This window comes from Notechis scutatus, chromosome 3, assembly GCF_049901735.1.
Source record: "Notechis scutatus isolate UNSWTSFEM ecotype Mainland chromosome 3, rNotScu1.2, whole genome shotgun sequence".
NCBI lineage: Eukaryota > Metazoa > Chordata > Lepidosauria > Squamata > Elapidae > Notechis > Notechis scutatus.
In genome coordinates this window covers 4,163,586-4,183,172 of record NC_142011.1, presented here as the reverse complement: position 1 = coordinate 4,183,172, position 19,587 = coordinate 4,163,586, and the positions used below count along the sequence as shown (strand labels likewise).

The 19,587-nt window shown below is 46.3% G+C and overlaps 1 protein-coding gene across 1 annotated transcript in view; it reads right to left on the bottom strand.

Annotated features, from left to right (window-relative positions):
- Positions 1-19,346, bottom strand: part of RSPO4 (R-spondin 4) — a 57,922-nt gene extending 38,576 nt beyond the window's left edge. The window contains exon 1 of the mRNA XM_087959143.1: positions 19,176-19,346. Within this exon, the coding sequence (XP_087815269.1) occupies positions 19,176-19,266 (91 nt within the window). The 5' untranslated portion in view covers positions 19,267-19,346. The remainder of the gene's footprint in view (positions 1-19,175) is intronic.
- Positions 19,347-19,587: the final 241 nt, after the last annotated feature.

Here is a 19,587-nt window from a genome sequence, read left to right as displayed (position 1 = left end):
ACAGCTGGGTGACTTTGAGCCAATCACCAGGAGAGTGTGAGTTCTAGTCCCGCCTTAGGCATGAAAGCAGCCTGGGTGAGTTTGAGCCAATCCCCAAGAGACAGTGAGTTCTAGTCCCGCCTTAGGCATGAAAGACAGCTGGGTGACTTTGAGCCAATCACCAGGAGAGTGTGAGTTCTAGTCCTGCCTTAGGCATGAAAGACAGCTGGGTGACTTTGAGCCAATCACCAGGAGACAGTGAGTTCTAGTCCTGCCTTAGACATGAAAGACAGCTGGGTGACTTTGAGCCAATCACCAGGAGAGTGTGAGTTCTAGTCCCGCCTTAGGCATGAAAGCAGCCTGGGTGAGTTTGAGCCAATCCCCAAGAGACAGTGAGTTCTAGTCCCGCCTTAGGCATGAAAGACAGCTGGGTGACTTTGAGCCAATCACCAGGAGAGTGTGAGTTCTAGTTCTGCCTTAGGCATGAAAGACAGCTGGGTGACTTTGAGCCAATCACCAGGAGAGTGTGAGTTCTAGTCCTGCCTTAGGCATAAAAGCCAGCTGGGTGATTTTGGGCCAATCCCCAAGAGAAGGTGTGTTCTAGTTCTGCCTTAGGCATGAAAGACAGCTGGGTGACTTTGAGCCAATCACCAGGAGAGTGTGAGTTCTAGTTCTGCCTTAGGCATGAAAGACAGCTGGGTGACTTTAGGCCAATCCCCAGGAGATGGTGAGTTGTACTCCCACCTTAGGCATGAAAAGGGCTCGGATATTTTGGGCCTGTCACCCAGGAGACAGTGAATTCTAGTCCTACCTTAAGCATTCAAAGGGGCTGCTGGGAGACTTTGGGCCGATCACCAGGAGATGGTGAGTTCTAGTCTCACCTTCAGCACGAAAGCCATCTGCATGACTTTGAGCCAGTCACCAGGAGATGACGAGTTCTAGTCCCACCCTGAAAGAAGCTGGGTGACTTTGTACCCCAAACAATAATAAAGACAGTTTAAAAAAAATAAAATCACATAAATAAAAATAAAACAACGAAGCATACATTATGATGGCATGGTTCGAGATCCGCCATTTCCTTCCTGTTTCAAAACATTGCACAGACCTGTGCAAAGGGCAAACAGTGGCTCCGCTGCACAGTGTTTTATTATTTGCCCACCCCAAGGGAACCCTGGGAGTTGAAGTCCACGCATCTTCGAGTCGCCCCGTTTGAAAAACACTGGGTTTAAAAGGATGGTTTTAGAATAAGCTACGGCATGAAACACCCTTGAGTCCTAGTTTGTTTTCAAGCCTCAATACTGCATTGCATTGCAACGCTGCAATGTTGAGCCAACAGGAAGCTTTTCATTAAAGTTGCAGGAGGCTTTGTTTTTTGTTTGTTTGTTTGGGTTTTTTTTTTTTTTGGTTGTTTTTTGCTGAACAGGGCTCACTTCTGTGAACATGTTTCTCATGAAAAGATGAGGACAGCCACGGAATAGATGCTCCTAACGAGCCCCATGTGAACTTCTGTTTTTAATTAGCTCGTAGATACAAACAACAAAACAACTCCTGGCGGTGTTAAATATTGCATCCTTCTTATGCCTAGCACGGAAGATTGTACTTTTTGCCTATAGTCAAACCATGTGTTTCAAGATGTAAAGAATCCTGGACCAGAATTCTCTGCGTTCCGTCATCTAGTCACAGCTGGATGACTCTAATTATCTCACAGCTGGACTGCCGTAATGCACTCTGCATGGGGGCTACGCTTGAAGAGCGTTCGGAAGCTATACCTGGTTCAGGGCAAGGCAGTTTGAATGGGCCTCTGTGACATCACTGCCTCGCCAGGTGCCAGTCTGCTTCCAGGGGCAGTTCCAGGTGTTGGTGATCATCTTGAAAGCCCTTCATGGCATGGGTCCAGGTTATTTGAAGGACTGTACCACTTGTGCTGGTAGAGGAGGCATGGTGCGGGTCCAAAGTCACACAACCAGTTTTCATGCCTGAGGTGGAACTAGAACTCACTGTCTCCTGGGGATTGGCCCAAAGTCACCCAGTTGCCTTTCATGCCTAAAGTGGGACTAGAACTCACTGTCTCCTGGGGATTGGCCCAAAGTCACCCAGTTGGCTTTCATGCCTAAGGTGGGACTAGAACTCACTGTCTCCTGGTGATTGGCCCAAAGTCACCCAGTTGGCTTTCATGTCTAAGGCGGGACTAGAACTCACTGTCTCCTGGGGATTGGCCCAAAGTCACCCAGTTGGCTTTCATGCCTAAGGCGGGACTAGAACTCACTGTCTCCTGGGGATTGGCCCAAAGTCACCCAGTTGGCTTTCATGTCTAAGGCGGGACTAGAACTCACTGTCTCCTGGGGATTGGCCCAAAGTCACCCAGTTGGCTTTCATGTCTAAGGCGGGACTAGAACTCACTGTCTCCTGGGGATTGGCCCAAAGTCACCCAGTTGGCTTTCATGTCTAAGGCGGGACTAGAACTCACTGTCTCCTGGGGATTGGTCCAAAGTCACCCAGTTGGCTTTCATGCCTAAAGTGGGACTAGAACTCACTGTCTCCTGGTGATTGGCCCAAAGTCACCCAGTTGGCTTTCATGTCTAAGGCGGGACTAGAACTCACTGTCTCCTGGGGATTGGCCCAAAGTCACCCAGTTGGCTTTCATGCCTAAGGTGGGACTAGAACTCACTGTCTCCTGGGGATTGGCCCAAAGTCACCCAACCAGTCAAAGCCTACAAACTTGAAATTTGGCCCGTATGTTCCTCTTGGCTTCTAAGGGCTCACTAAGAAATGATTTTTCCAAATGATCATCAGAGCATTTAGAGTATTTCCTATATTATTATTAACACGCTCTGATGCTAAGGAGTTCTACTCCCCCTCCCCCAACTGAAAAGAAATCTCTTCCAAATGCAAAACACAAGCAGAGGAGAGGAGTTTCAGTTTCACAGCACCAAGTAGCTTTAGTACAGAACAGTTGAGCTAAGCCACGCCCAGGCTCCTTGCTGTCTCCTTGCTCATACAACAAATACTGGTTCAGTTTCCAAACAGCCCTCAACTCTCTCACACACTGAGAGGACGCTAGCCAGATGAATACCGATGGATGCTGGTAGACAGAGGCAGAATTTCCCCCCTTACTTTCTTCCCCAAAAACTAAGCCCGACCACATAGTTTCCTAGCGAAGCACGAGTATCCAGCTAGTATCTGATAACTGTCACAACTGATTAAGAATACATTGGTATTAGCAGATTGGAAATTGTTTATACAACAGCTTACTCAAGGAATCACCAAGAATATTCCCACCAACACTGACAATGCAAGCCACTTGTATATAAAAAGAGAGCAAACTCCATTCCGTTCTAGTGCTGATGATGTTGCCTAGTTGGGTGAGGAAATGTCTGCAAAATAACAACCAAGCTCAGAGAACATCAAGGACCACAAAGTTGTTGTTCCCCTCCTCCATCCCCCCCACCTCTTCTCTGTAAACCCTCCTCCTCTTCTCTGTAAACCGTTCTAGCACTGATGCTGTTAGCTAGTTGGGTCCAGAGGTGGGATTCAATTTTTTTTTACTACCGGTTCTGCGGGCGTGGCTTGGTGGGTGTGGCAGGGGAAGGATACTGTAAAACCTCCAGTCAGAGGATGGATTTGCCGGTTCTCCGAACTACTGAAAATTTCCACCACCGGTTCTCCAGAACTGGTCAGAACCTGCTGAAGGCCACCTCTGGTTGGGTCATGAGACATCTGCAAGCAAATCACCAAGGTCAGAGAGCACCAAGGACCCCAGAGTTCAACCCGGAGCTACAAAGATTCTCTTCTATCTATAGATTTGGAATTAAAATTGATCCATCAAAAATGGTTCGTTTGTTTGTTTTCAAATTTAATGGACATAAAGCAGGACTAGCAAAGTCCCCCAGCTGGCTTTCATGCCTAAGGCAGGACTAGAACTCACCGTCTCCTGGGGATTCACCCAGGTGTGCTCTTATCTAGGGTTCCCCAAAAAGCACTAAGCAGTGCTTTTTCTCCCAGCAAAACCCCTTTTATTAAACGAAGGTGAATTTCATGCATTCACATTCAGCCAAAGGCCTGGCAAACAGTCTTACAAGGGGATAATTAGAAGCACAGACCTGATCTAGCCTGGAGAGCTGCCAAGTAAATATTCCCAAATGCAGTGCTGACAAGGAAGGACTCAGCACAGAGTCTCTGAGATGCACAGACAGATTTCACACTACTGCAACGCACAAATTGTTTCCTGCAAAAGCCCCTCCCCTTTTGCTCCTGGGAGCGGGCATCCACTGTTCACCTCTGGCTCTTCTGGGAATGGAATAGAAGGGAATGGAATGGAATGGAATGGAACAGAACAGTATAGTATAGTATAGAATGGAATGGAATGGAATGGAATGGAATGGGACAGAACAGTATAGTATAGTACAGTATAGTATAGTATAGTATAGTATGGTATGGTATGGTATGGTATGGTATGGTATGGTATGGTATGGTATGGTATGGTATGGTATGGAATGGAATGGAATGGAATGGAATGGAATGGAATGGAATGGAATGGGACAGAACAGTATAGTATAGTATAGTATAGTATAGTATAGTATAGAATAGAATAGAATAGAATAGAATAGAATAGAATAGAATAGAATGGAATGGAATGGAATGGAATGGAATGGAATGGAATGGAATGGGACAGAACAGTATAGAATAGAATAGAATAGAATAGAATAGAATGGAATGGAATGGAATGGAATGGAATGGAATGGAATGGAATGGAATGGAATGGAATGGAATGGGACAGAACAGTATAGTATAGTATAGTATAGTATAGTATAGTATAGAATAGAATAGAATAGAATAGAATAGAATAGAATGGAATGGAATGGAATGGAATGGGACAGAACAGTATAGTATAGTATAGAATAGAATAGAATAGAATAGAATAGAATAGAATAGAATAGAATGGAATGGAATGGAATGGAATGGAATGGAATGGGACAGAACAGTATAGAATAGAATAGAATAGAATAGAATAGAATGGAATGGAATGGAATGGAATGGAATGGAATGGAATGGGATGGGATGGAATGGGATGGAATGGAATGGAACGGGACAGAACAGTATAGAATAGAATAGAATAGAATAGAATAGAATAGAATAGAATAGAATAGAATAGAATAGAATAGAATAGAATGGAATGGAATGGAATGGAATGGAATGGAATGGAATGGAATGGGACAGAACAGTATAGAATAGAATAGAATAGAATAGAATAGAATGGAATGGAATGGAATGGAATGGAATGGAATGGAATGGAATGGGATGGAATGGAATGGAATGGGACAGAACAGTATAGAATAGAATAGAATAGAATAGAATAGAATAGAATAGAATAGAATAGAATAGAATGGAATGGAATGGAATGGAATGGGATGGAATGGAATGGAACGGGACAGAACAGTATAGAATAGAATAGAATAGAATAGAATAGAATAGAATGGAATGGAATGGAATGGAATGGAATGGAATGGGATGGAATGGAATGGAACGGGACAGAACAGTATAGTATAGAATAGAATAGAATAGAATAGAATAGAATGGAATGGAATGGAATGGAATGGAATGGAATGGAATGGAATGGGACAGAACAGTATAGAATAGAATAGAATAGAATAGAATAGAATAGAATAGAATAGAATAGAATGGAATGGAATGGAATGGAATGGAATGGAATGGAATGGAATGGAATGGAATGGGATGGGATGGAATGGGATGGAATGGAATGGAACGGGACAGAACAGTATAGAATAGAATAGAATAGAATAGAATAGAATAGAATAGAATAGAATGGAATGGAATGGAATGGGATGGAATGGAATGGAACGGGACAGAACAGTATAGTATAGAATAGAATAGAATAGAATAGAATAGAATAGAATAGAATAGAATGGAATGGAATGGAATGGAATGGGATGGAATGGAATGGAACGGGACAGAACAGTATAGAATAGAATAGAATAGAATAGAATAGAATAGAATAGAATAGAATAGAATAGAATGGAATGGAATGGAATGGAATGGAATGGAATGGAATGGAATGGGATGGAATGGAATGGAACGGGACAGAACAGTATAGTATAGAATAGAATAGAATAGAATGGAATGGAATGGAATGGAATGGAATGGGATGGGATGGAATGGGATGGAATGGAATGGGATGGGATGGGATGGGACGGGACAGTACGGGACCAGTGATGGGATTCAAAAAATTTTACTACCGTTTCTGTGGGCATGGCTTGGTGGGTGTGGTGTGGCTTGGTGGGCATGGCTTGGGAGTGTCAGGGGAAGGATACTGCAAAATCTCCATTCTCTCCCCACCCCACTAACCTGCTTTCCAGCTCCGTTCTCCTGTCCAGGGCAACCAAAGGAGACCCAGCCGATCAGCTGGGACTCAATGGGAGGCGGAGAAGAGATGGGGTTGGCGGGGCCAATCAGAGGTGGTATTTCAAACTACTCAAAATTTCCGTTACCGGTTCTCCAGAACTGGTCAGAACCTGCTGAATACCACCACTGGACAGGACGGGATGGAACAGAACAGAACAGAACAGAACAGAACAGAATAGAATAGAATAGGAATAGAATAGAATAGAATAGAATAGAATAGAATAGAATAGAATAGAATAGAATAGAATAGAATAGAATAGAATAGAATAGAATAGAATGCCGTGTTTCTCATAAAATAAGGCTGGGCCTTATTATTTTTTTGACCCCTGAAAAAACAGCTAGGCCGTCTTTTCGGGGGTGACTTAATTTCCACACACACCCCACGCGCACCCTCACCTAGAGCACCCGACGCACAGATTCACCTCGCCACCGCGCCGCTTCTATCGGCCGTTAGAAGCGCCCCACAGGCAACCACGCCTCGCCACGAGGCTGCTCTTACGGCTGATAGAAGCGGCTTGGTGGTGAGGCATGGCTGCCCATGGGGTGCTCTAGCCAAGGTTAGCCACGGAGTGCTCCTAACGGCAAGTTTCCTCCCCCCCCCGCCCCCCCCCCATTTCTCTTCACCTCGTGTTGTTCAAGCAATGTGAGAAAAGGCAGGAAACGCATGCTTTAAATAGGCCCAAATTTGGGGGGCGGGGCTTAATTTCACTGCATGCCTATAAAATAGTGCTGGGCCTTCCTATTGAGGGGGGGGGGCATATTGTTGGAGAAACACGGTAGAAGAATAGAATTTACAGAATAGAATAGAATAGAATAGAATAGAATAGAATAGAATAGAATAGAATAGAATAGAATAGAATAGAATAGAATAGAATAAGGAATAGAGTAGAGTAGAGTAGAGTAGAGTAGAGTAGAGTAGAGTAGAGTAGAGTAGAGTAGAGAGCACAGCACAAAACAGAACATAATTCTTTACTGGCCAAGTGTGATTGGACACACAAGGAATTTGTCTTTTGTGCAAATGCTCTCAATTTACATAAAAGAAAAGAGACATTGCTCAAGAGTCAAGAATCATCAGGTACACCACTTAATTATAGTCATAGGGTACAATAAGAATAGAATAGAATAAGAATAGAATAGAATAGAATAGAATAGAATAGAATAGAATAGAATAGAATAGAATAGAATAGAAAATATAGGATAGGATAGAATAAAGAATAGAATGAAGAACAGAATAGAATAGAATAAAGAATAGAATAGAAAACAATAGAATAGAATTAGGAGAGGAGAGAAGAGAAGAGAAGAGAGAAAGAAAATATGGAATGGAATGGAATGGAATGGAGAAGAATGGAATAGAATAGAATAGAATAGAATAGAATAGAATAGAATAGAATAGAATAGAAGTAGAAGTAGAGTAGAGTAGAGTAGAGTAGAGTAGAGTAGAGTAGAGTAGAGTAGAGTAGAGTAGAGTAGAAAGCACAGCACAAAACAGAACAGAATTCTTTACCGGCCAAATGTGATTGGACACACGAGGAATTTGTCTCCAGTGCATAAGCACAACTGTGCATACAAACAACAAACTCATAGACCATAAATCAGACTTACAATCATTAATCATCAGATACAAACAGCAAATGATCAATCTTAAGATCCCAATAGGAGAAAGATAGTAGGAAAGATGAGAAAGGGTGAGAAATGAGAAGATGAGAAAAAGGAGAGGGATAATAATCTCATATCTTATCTCATCTCATTTCATCTCATCATCTCATCTCATCTCATACTTCCTATCCTATCCTACCCTACTCTACCCTATCTTACCTTACCTTATCTTATTTCTGACAACTGATTCTCCAGTCTCTCCTTGAAAACTTTCAGTGATGGAGCACCCATGACTTCTGAAGGCAAAAGTCATTCCACTGATTAATTGTTTTCACTGTCAGGGAATTTCTCCTTAATTCTAGGTTGCTTCTCTCCTTGGTTAGTTTCCATCCATGGCTTCTGGTCGTGCCCTCTGGTGCTTTGGAGAATAGTTTGACCCCCTTCTTCTTTGGGGTAGCCCCTCAAATATTGGAATCCTGCTATCATGTCTCACACACACACACACCCCAAGGCCGCCTTCTCTTTAAACTAACTAAAGTCCCTTTTTCATTCAACTAGACCAAGGGTCTTCAAACGCGACAGCTTTAAGACTTGTGGACTTCAACTCCCAGAATTCCTCCTCCAGTTATGTTAGGTCAGGAATTCTGGGAGTTGAAGTCCACAAGCCTTAAAGCTGTCGAGTTTGAAGAGCCTTGAAGTAGACTTACCCAATACCTACAACTATTTTTCATATGTTTTAACCTCCAGTCCCTTAACCCTCCTGGTTGCTCTTCTCTACACTCTTTCTAGAGTCTCAACCTCTTTTTTAATAATGAGGTGACTAAAACTGGATGCAGGATTCCAGGTGTGGTATTTGCACCAAACTGATTCTGGCCAAATAAGTCAGATTGTCTTGTGGCACTGAGTTCTGTAAGCTACGAGAGGGATGGACAAAGAAATATTGGGGTGGAGTGTTTCTTCTTAAATTGCCTGCCAATAAACTCCACTCAGGGAATGCAACATCAAAGGGGACCCTCTTAAAGTCACGAGCACTGAGAACAACCATTCTCTGTGTCATGCCCCTGGTGGAGACTAACTCTGAGGGAGAGGAGGAACAGCCGACAGGGAGTGGAAGTGTGGCTCCAGAGGTTGTGGAGAAGGCTGGGGAAGGGCAAAGGCCGGCTGGGCAGTCAGAGGAAGAACCAGGCCCATCCCCTCTCCATCCTAGGGCATGCAGGGAAGAGAGAATAAGGGAGAGACAGGAATGGCATGGTCTACAGGGGAGGAAAGGGCCTTGATCCCCTTCATGGGCTGCAGCTGTGAGAACTGGATAAGAGGACGGACATGCGTATGGGCCAGTGCTGGAAACAAAGCGTGGAAATATCTCTGTCGTTCCTCTCTGAGTTTGGCGTCCTTCCAAGTGTGTGTTTCGATATCTGTGGACGTCTTCAAGCCCTTATCTTGCCTGGCTCCCATAATTGTTTCAGTGTGGTTTGTGTTGTTTTTACTCTTCATAATTTATAAGCATTTTTAGTTTAAATGGCATTTCCTCCTTTCCGTAATTGTTTTGGGGAGTTTTTTCTCTCCAGTCAAGGATATTTGGAGCTTGGAAGCAAAGTGAAGGAATAAAAGGGGCTTCACCTGTTTTTTTTGTGACTGTGTTTTTTTTGTATCCCACCCTGGGTCATCACAGTCTGGTGCTTGGTTTTGGGAGTCCTTCTCAATATCCTTTTCCACCTCGTGCCTCTCACGATGGCGCCAATGACGCAGCCGTCCATGGAGGAATGATGGAAACACCAATCCCTTCATTATCCAAGGATAATTAAATGAACATGGACACTCCTTAATGGAAAGGATGAATGGCAGAACACACTGTCTTCCCCTTAATTTTCCAAGGATGAATCAGATTGCGAGGCTGAAGTCATTCATAGGGGGCAGGAACATTGGCTGCTTTTTTCTCAATTAACCTGACCTCAGAATCTCTTTTAAGAAGAGTTTGGACAACCATTGAAATGGTCCAGGGCAGTGGTGGGATTCAATTTGTTTTACTACCGGTTCTGTGGGCGTGGCTTGGTGGGCGTGGCAGGGGAAGGATACTATAAAATCTCCAGTCAGAGGTGGGATTTGCCGGTTCTCCGAACTACTCAAAATTTCCACTTCTGGTTCTCCAGAACTGGTCAGAACCTGCTGAATATCACCTCTGGTCCAGGGTTTCCTCCTGCTTGAGCAGTGGGTTGGACTAGAAGACCTCCAAGATCCGTTCTAACCCTGTTATTCTATTCTATTCTATTCTATTCTATTCTATTCTATTCTATTCTATTCTATTCTAATTCTATTCTATTCTATTCTGTTCTGATTCTATTCTGTTCTGTTCTGATTCTGTTCTTGATTCCATTATTCTATTCTATCCTTCATTCCATTATTCTATTCTAATTCTATTATATTCTAATTCTATTCTATTCTATCCTTCATTTCATTATTCTCCATTCAAATTCCTATTCTATTCTATTCTATTCTATTCTATTCTAATTCTAATTCTATTCTATCCTTCATTCCATTATTCCATTCCATTCCATTCTATTCTATTCTAATTCTATTCTATTCTATTCTAATTCTATTCTAATTCTATTCTATGCTATCCTTCATTCCATTATTCTATTCTATTCTATTCTATTCCTTATTCTATTCTAATTCTAATTCCATTCCATTCTACTCTATTCTAATTCTATTCTATCCTATTCTAATTCTAATTCTTATTCTGATTCTATTCTATTCATCCTTCATTCCATTATTCATTCTATTCTATTCTATTCTATTCTATTCTATTCTATTCTATTCTAGTTCTATTCTATTCTATTCTATTCTATTCTTTTCTATTATTTCTATTCTATTCTATTCTAATTATATTCTATCCTTCATTCCATTATTCCATTCCATTCCATTCTATTCTATTCTATTCGAATTCTATTCTATTCTATTCTATTCTATTCTATTCTATTCTATTCTATTCTATTCTATTCTATTCTATTCTATTCTATCCTTCATTCCATTATTCCATTCCATTCCATTCTATTCTATTCATTTTCTCCATTCTATTCTATTCTATTCTATTCTATTCTATTCTATTCTAATTCTATTCCTTATTCTATTCTAATTCTAATTCTAATTCTATTCTACTCTATTTTAATTGTATTCTATCCTATTCTCTATATTTTATATTCTGTTCTGTTCTGTTCTGTTCTGTTCTGTTCTACTCCACTCCACTCCACACCATTCCATTCCAAGAATAACAGAATAACAGAGTCAGAAGGGACCTTCAAGGTGTTCTAGTCCAACCCCCTGCTCAAGCAGGAGACCCTAACCCTATACCATTCCAGACAAAAGGCTGCCCAACCTCTTCTTAAAAATCTCCAGTGATGGGATCACCCACCACTTCTGGAGGACAGTCGTTCCACTGATCAATTGTTCTCACCTGTTAGGAAATTTCTCCTTAATTCTACACTGGTTCTCTCCTTGATTATCCCAAAGGTGCTATTTTTCAAGAGGCAGCTGGACTTCCTTTGTTTTTCCTTGAAGACGCTTTGTTTCTCATCCAAGAAGCTCCTTCAGTTGTAAACGGAAGAAGCTTCTTGGATGAGAAGCGAAACGTCTTCAAGGAAAAACAAAGGAAGTCCAGTTGCCTCTTGAAAAAGCATCTTTGGGACAACCGTGACCTGGATGATGGAGAATCTCCGTAGACATTTCATTCTGGGTTGTTTCTCTCCTTGGTTAGTTTCTATCCATTGCTTCTTGTCCTACCTTCAGGTGCTTTGGAGCAGTGGTCTCTGCTCCTTTCTTCTTCTGCTTTTGGCTGCATGCAAGGAAAGCAGCAGAAGTCTTTCTTTCTCTCCCCCAAACTCTGCCAGAAATGAGCCTTTGGGACCCTGCAAGGCCTCCTGCTCCAAGAGGCTGCGCCGGCAAAGACTCATTCCTGGCGGAGTTTGAGGGAGAGAAAGAAAGACTTCTGCAGCTTCTGCTGCTTTCCTTGCATGAAGCCAAAAGTCTCTCTCTCTCCCCCTGAGAACGGAGCTGGAGACAGTATCCTGCGATCCCAAATAAAGAACGATTGATTGGTAGGAAAACGGGGTGGGGAATTTTCCTGCAGACTTTTTTCGGGGGATTTTCCCAGGGTCTCTGGTCCGCGGGATATAAAATTATGAGTTTGGTGGTCCCTGAGGTCCAAAAGGTTGGCGACCCCTGCTTTGGAGAATAACTTGACTCCCTCTTCTTTGGAGCAGCCCCTCAAATATTGGAAGACTTCTATCCTGTCACCCCTGATCCTTCTTTTCATTAAACTAAACATACCCAATTCCAGCAACGGTTCTTCGTATGTTTTAGCTTCCAGCTCCCTAAATATCTTGGTTGCTCTTCTCTGCACTCTTTCCAGAGTCTCAACATTTTCTTGCTATTATCGTGATTAGAATTACTAATGCAATATTCCACTGTGGAAGAACTATGATACTTTAAAAAACCACATTCTGCTGGGTCTAATCTACAGCCAGGCGCCAACTATACTTTCCCGTTAGGAACCCTGAAAATATCACCCCAAGCAATTCATGCTAAAATACTCTTTTTTCCCCCCAAACTTTGCAACTTTAAGATGGGTGGACCTCAACTCCACGAATTCCCTAGCCAACATAAGATGGGATAGCTGGATGGGGAATTCTGGGAATTGAAGTGCACTCATCTTAAAGTTGTTAAATTTGGCCTAGTGGTAAACGCACCAGGATAGAAAGAAGAGACGGTGAGTCCCGCCTTAGCCATGAAAGCAGATAGGGTGACTTTGGGCCAATCACCAGGGGACGGTGAGTTCTAGTCCCGCCTGAAGCCATGAAAGCAGACTGGGTGACTTTGAGCCAATCACCAGGGGACGGTGAGTTCTAGTCCCGCCTTAGCCATGAAAGCAGACTGGGTGACTTTGAGCCAATCACCAGGGGACGGTGAGTTCTAGTCCCGCCTTAGCCATGAAAGCAGACTGAGTGACTTTGAGCCAATCACCAGGAGACAGTGAGTTCTAGTCCCGCCTGAAGCCATGAAAGCAGACTGAGTGACTTTGAGCCAATCACCAGGGGACGGTGAGTTCTAGTCCCGCCTGAAGCCATGAAAGCAGACTGGGTGACTTTGAGCCAATCACCAGGGACGGTGAGTTCTAGTCCCGCCTTAGCCATGAAAGCAGACTGGGTGACTTTGAGCCAATCACCAGGGGACGGTGAGTTCTAGTCCCGCCTTAGCCATGAAAGCAGACTGGGTGACTTTGAGCCAATCACCAGGGACGGTGAGTTCTAGTCCCGCCTTAGCCATGAAAGCAGACTGGGTGACTTTGAGCCAATCACCAGGAGACAGTGAGTTCTAGTCCCGCCTAGCCATGAAAGCAGACTGGGTGACTTTGAGCCAATCACCAGGGGACGGTGAGTTCTAGTCCCGCCTTAGCCATGAAAGCAGACTGGGTGACTTTGAGCCAATCACCAGGGGACGGTGAGTTCTAGTCCCGCCTTAGCCATGAAAGCAGACTGGGTGACTTTGAGCCAATCACCAGGGACGGTGAGTTCTAGTCCCGCCTTAGCCATGAAAGCAGACTGAGTGACTTTGAGCCAATCACCAGGAGACAGTGAGTTCTAGTCCCGCCTGAAGCCATGAAAGCAGACTGAGTGACTTTGAGCCAATCACCAGGGGACGGTGAGTTCTAGTCCCGCCTGAAGCCATGAAAGCAGACTGAGTGACTTTGAGCCAATCACCAGGGGACGGTGAGTTCTAGTCCCGCCTGAAGCCATGAAAGCAGACTGGGTGACTTTGAGCCAATCACCAGGGGACGGTGAGTTCTAGTCCCGCCTTAGCCATGAAAGCAGACTGGGTGACTTTGAGCCAATCACCAGGAGACAGTGAGTTCTAGTCCCGCCTGAAGCCATGAAAGCAGACTGGGTGACTTTGAGCCAATCACCAGGGGACGGTGAGTTCTAGTCCCGCCTGAAGCCATGAAAGCAGACTGGGTGACTTTGAGCCAATCACCAGGGGACGGTGAGTTCTAGTCCCGCCTTAGCCATGAAAGCAGACTGGGTGACTTTGAGCCAATCACCAGGGGACGGTGAGTTCTAGTCCCGCCTGAAGCCATGAAAGCAGACTGGGTGACTTTGAGCCAATCACCAGGGGACGGTGAGTTCTAGTCCCGCCTGAAGCCATGAAAGCAGACTGGGTGACTTTGGGCCAATCACCAGGGGACGGTGAGTTCTAGTCCCGCCTGAAGCCATGAAAGCAGACTGGGTGACTTTGAGCCAATCACCAGGGGACGGTGAGTTCTAGTCCCGCCTTAGCCATGAAAGCAGACTGGGTGACTTTGAGCCAATCACCAGGAGACGGTGAGTTCTAGTCCCGCCTGAAGCCATGAAAGCAGACTGAGTGACTTTGAGCCAATCACCAGGGGACGGTGAGTTCTAGTCCCGCCTGAAGCCATGAAAGCAGACTGAGTGACTTTGAGCCAATCACCAGGGACGGTGAGTTCTAGTCCCGCCTGAAGCCATGAAAGCAGACTGGGTGACTTTGAGCCAATCACCAGGGGACGGTGAGTTCTAGTCCCGCCTGAAGCCATGAAAGCAGACTGGGTGACTTTGAGCCAATCACCAGGGACGGTGAGTTCTAGTCCCGCCTGAAGCCATGAAAGCAGACTGAGTGACTTTGAGCCAATCACCAGGGGACGGTGAGTTCTAGTCCCGCCTGAAGCCATGAAAGCAGACTGGGTGACTTTGAGCCAATCACCAGGGGACGGTGAGTTCTAGTCCCGCCTGAAGCCATGAAAGCAGACTGGGTGACTTTGAGCCAATCACCAGGGGACGGTGAGTTCTAGTCCCGCCTTAGCCATGAAAGCAGACTGGGTGACTTTGAGCCAATCACCAGGGACGGTGAGTTCTAGTCCCGCCTGAAGCCATGAAAGCAGACTGGGTGACTTTGAGCCAATCACCAGGGGACGGTGAGTTCTAGTCCCGCCTGAAGCCATGAAAGCAGACTGGGTGACTTTGGGCCAATCACCAGGGGACGGTGAGTTCTAGTCCCGCCTGAAGCCATGAAAGCAGACTGGGTGACTTTGAGCCAATCACCAGGGGACGGTGAGTTCTAGTCCCGCCTTAGCCATGAAAGCAGACTGGGTGACTTTGAGCCAATCACCAGGAGACGGTGAGTTCTAGTCCCGCCTGAAGCCATGAAAGCAGACTGAGTGACTTTGAGCCAATCACCAGGGACGGTGAGTTCTAGTCCCGCCTGAAGCCATGAAAGCAGACTGAGTGACTTTGAGCCAATCACCAGGGGACGGTGAGTTCTAGTCCCGCCTGAAGCCATGAAAGCAGACTGAGTGACTTTGAGCCAATCACCAGGGGACGGTGAGTTCTAGTCCCGCCTGAAGCCATGAAAGCAGACTGAGTGACTTTGAGCCAATCACCAGGGACGGTGAGTTCTAGTCCCGCCTGAAGCCATGAAAGCAGACTGGGTGACTTTGAGCCAATCACCAGGGGACGGTGAGTTCTAGTCCCGCCTTAGCCATGAAAGCAGACTGGGTGACTTTGAGCCAATCACCAGGAGACGGTGAGTTCTAGTCCCGCCTGAAGCCATGAAAGCAGACTGAGTGACTTTGAGCCAATCACCAGGGGACGGTGAGTTCTAGTCCTGCCTGAAGCCATGAAAGCAGACTGAGTGACTTTGAGCCAATCACCAGGGGACGGTGAGTTCTAGTCCCGCGTTAGCCATGAAAGCAGACTGGGTGACTTTAGTCCAATCACCAGGAGACAGTGAGTTCTAGTCCCGCCTTAGCCATGAAAGCAGACTGAGTGACTTTAGTCCAATCACCAGGAGACAGTGAGTTCTAGTCCCGCCTTAGCCATGAAAGCAGATTGGGTGACTTTAGTCCAATCACCAGGAGACGGTGAGTTCTAGTCCTGCCTTAGCCATGAAAGCAGACTGGATGACTTTGGGCCAATCACCAGGGGACGGTGAGTTCTAGTCCCGCCTTAGCCATGAAAGCAGACTGGGTGACTTTGAGCCAATCACCAGGAGACGGTGAGTTCTAGTCCCGCCTGAAGCCATGAAAGCAGACTGAGTGACTTTGAGCCAATCACCAGGGGACGGTGAGTTCTAGTCCTGCCTGAAGCCATGAAAGCAGACTGGGTGACTTTGAGCCAATCACCAGGGGACAGTGAGTTCTAGTCCCACCTTAGCCATGAAAGCAGACTGGGTGACTTTAGTCCAATCACCAGGAGACAGTGAGTTCTAGCATGAAAGCAGATTGGGTGACTTGTCAATCACCAGGAGACGGTGAGTTCTAGTCCACCTTACCATGAAAGCAGACTGGGTGACTTTAGTCCAATCACCAGGAGACAGTGAGTTCAGTCCGCCTTAGCCATGAAAGCAGACTGAGTGACTTTGAGCCAATCACCAGGGGACGGTGAGTTCTAGTCCCGCCTTAGCCATGAAAGCAGATTGGGTGACTTTAGTCCAATCACCAGGAGACGGTGAGTTCTAGTCCCGCCTTAGCCATGAAAGCAGACTGAGTGACTTTGAGCCAATCACCAGGAGATGGTGAGTTCTAGTCCCGCCTTAGCCATGAAAGCAGATTGGGTGACTTTAGTCCAATCACCAGGAGACAGTGAGTTCTAGTCCTGCCTTAGCCATGAAAGCAGACTGAGTGACTTTGAGCCAATCACCAGGGGACGGTGAGTTCTAGTCCCGCCTTAGCCATGAAAGCAGATTGGGTGACTTTAGTCCAATCACCAGGGGACAGTGAGCTCTAGTCCCGCCTAAAGCCATGAAAGCAGACTGGGTGACTTTGGGCCAATCACCAGGGGACGGTGAGTTCTAGTCCCGCCTGAAGCCATGAAAGCAGACTGGGTGACTTTGAGCCAATCACCAGGGGACGGTGAGTTCTAGTCCCGCCTTAGCCATGAAAGCCAAATGTATGATTATGGGCCAATCAGGAGAAGGTGAGTTCTAGTTCCACCTTAGGCATAAAAGCTGGTTGGGCCAATCACCAGGAGATGATGAGTTCTAGTTCCGCCTTAGCCATGAAAGCCAGTTGGGTGACTTTCAGCCAATCGTTCTCTTTTGGCCCAACTCACCTCACAGGATTATTTTCATTGTTTATTTTTAAAAATGTTAATTTTTTAAAAGAAAAATATCTTTTCAAGTTGCCAAGATTAAGAAACACCGCCTCAGAAACAACAGCTACGCTTACACAACGCACAAAACCTTCCATCACCCCCTCCCCCCACAAGGCCTAACAATACGCTAACCCACAAGAAAAGCTAACCAAGATAGAACCATAACCAAGTTTAGAGTGCTCATATGGGGGGTGGGTGGGATTGTCGGCAACCGGAGATGCCTATCCAAAGCACAAAAAAAGCAGCGGAGCCTTCACCTGGGTTCGAGAGCTGCCAAAGAAAGTCGGGGCAAAAGAGAAGAGCTCCTACTTAGTTCAGCCTTACCCCACCCCTTGGATCCAGGTGCGAATCCTGCTCCAAAGTCTCTTAGCTGGCAATGGGGAAGCCATAGAGTCCCTGCTTGTTTCAACCTCATCGCTTCTTCCCCCAGGACCCTGATTCAAATTTTGCACCAAGATCTTGCAGTGTTGGCAAAATGAAGCTAGAGAGTTCTTGCTTGGTTCATTCTTACCCCTTCCTGCTCAGGATCCTGATTCAAATCCTGCTCCGAGGTCACGCTTCCTACCTCCCCTTCTCTAGGACCCCAATGCAAATCCTGCTTCCTTCCTTCCTGCCTCTTAGCCAGCAACGCAAACCTATGGAGTTTCTCCTTGCTTCAGCCTCCCCTTTCTTCTTCCGGGACCCTGATACAAATCCTGCTCTGAGGTGTCTTAGCTGGCAAGGGGGAAACCCAGAGAATTCCTGCTTCTTTCAGCCTCACCCCTTTTTGCCCCTGAATCCGGATTCAAATCCTGCTCCAAGGCCTCTTAAACCAGGGCTCTCCAACCTTGGCAACTTGGACTTGTGGACTTCAACTCCCAGAATTCCTCAGCCAACTTGAACACTTGTGGACTTCAACTCCCAGAATTCCTCAGCCAGCTTTAACACTTGTGGACTTCAACTCCCAGAATTCCTCAGCCAACTTTAACACTTGTGGGCTTCAACTCCCAGAATTCCTGAGCCAGCTTTAACGCTTGTGGGCTTCAACTCCCAGAATTCCTGAGCCAGCTTTAACGCTTGTGGGCTTCAACTCCCAGAATTCCTCAGCCAACTTGAAGACTTGTGGACTTCAACTCCCAGAATTCCTCAGCCAGCTTTAACACTTGTGGACTTCAACTCCCAGAATTCCTCAGCCAGCTTTAATGCTTGTGGGCTTCAACTCCCAGAATTCCTCAGCCAACTTGAACACTTGAGGACTTCAACTCCCAGAATTCCTCAGCCAACTTGAAGGCTTGAGGACTTCAACTCTCAGAATTCCTCAGCCAACTTGAACACTTGAGGACTTCAACTCCCAGAATTCCTCAGCCAGCTTTAACGCTTGAGGACTTCAACTCCCAGAATTCCTCAGCCAGCAAAGCTTGAAGTCCACAAGTCTTAAAAGTTGCCAGGTTGGAGACCGCTGTCTTAAACTGAACCCCCACAGGTCCTCCTCCCCTTTCTTAGGACCCCGATGCAAATTCTTCTCCTTGCCTGCCTCTTAGCCGGCACCGCAAACCTACGGAGGTCCTCCTTGCTTCAGCCTCCCCTTCCTTCTCCCGGGACCCCGATTCAAATTCTGCTCCAAGGTTCTCTTAGCTGGCGAGGTGAATTCATAAGAGTTCCTGCTCGGTTCAGCCTCCCCCCTCCCCCCCGGTTCTTTCTCCCGGGACCCCGATGCAAATCCTGCTTTTCTTAGCTGGCCACGCGAACCTGCAGAGGTCCTCCTTGCTTCGGCCTCCCTCTTCTTCTCCCCCCCCTCCAAGGACCCCGATTCAAATCCTGCCCCCATAGCCTCCTCTTAGCTGGCAAGGTGAACCCATAAGAGTTCCTGCCTCCCCTTTCCTTGTCCCTTGGACCCCGATTCAAATCCTGCTTCGCAACCACTTAGCTGGCCAAGCGAAACCTCACCCCCACACACACACCCCCACCCCTTCTCCCACCCGACTCTCACTCCCAAGCCCCGCGTGGCCCCTACCCCACCCACCCCCTCCTCCTCCTCCTCCTCACCTGGCTTCTTCTTTCTGGCTTGGGCGAGCATTTCCCTGGAGTTGGCGAGGAAGAGGAGCAGCCAAAAAACCCGCCGCATCTGGCCGGGCATCCAACACGGAGCAAAGAGGCTCAAATCCTCCAGGACGCGGGGGTGGGAGAGAGGACAGTTTTCTCCCTGCCCCTCCTCGCTGCCCCCGCGCAGGGATGTGTGGAGCGAAGCAAATCTCCCCGTGGGAGTTTTCCAAAGTTGCGGGGAGAAAAATAACCAAAGGAAAGAAAGCCACGTTCACAGCATCTCCAGCAACCGATCGCCACGCGTGTCGAAGAGTTGGTGGGGTGGGCTATAAGACTCAAGGACGCCCACTCCCAGAACCCGTTTGTGGGGGGGGGGAGAGAAGACCTCCCCCCCTTTAGCAGCCGCCGCAGAGCC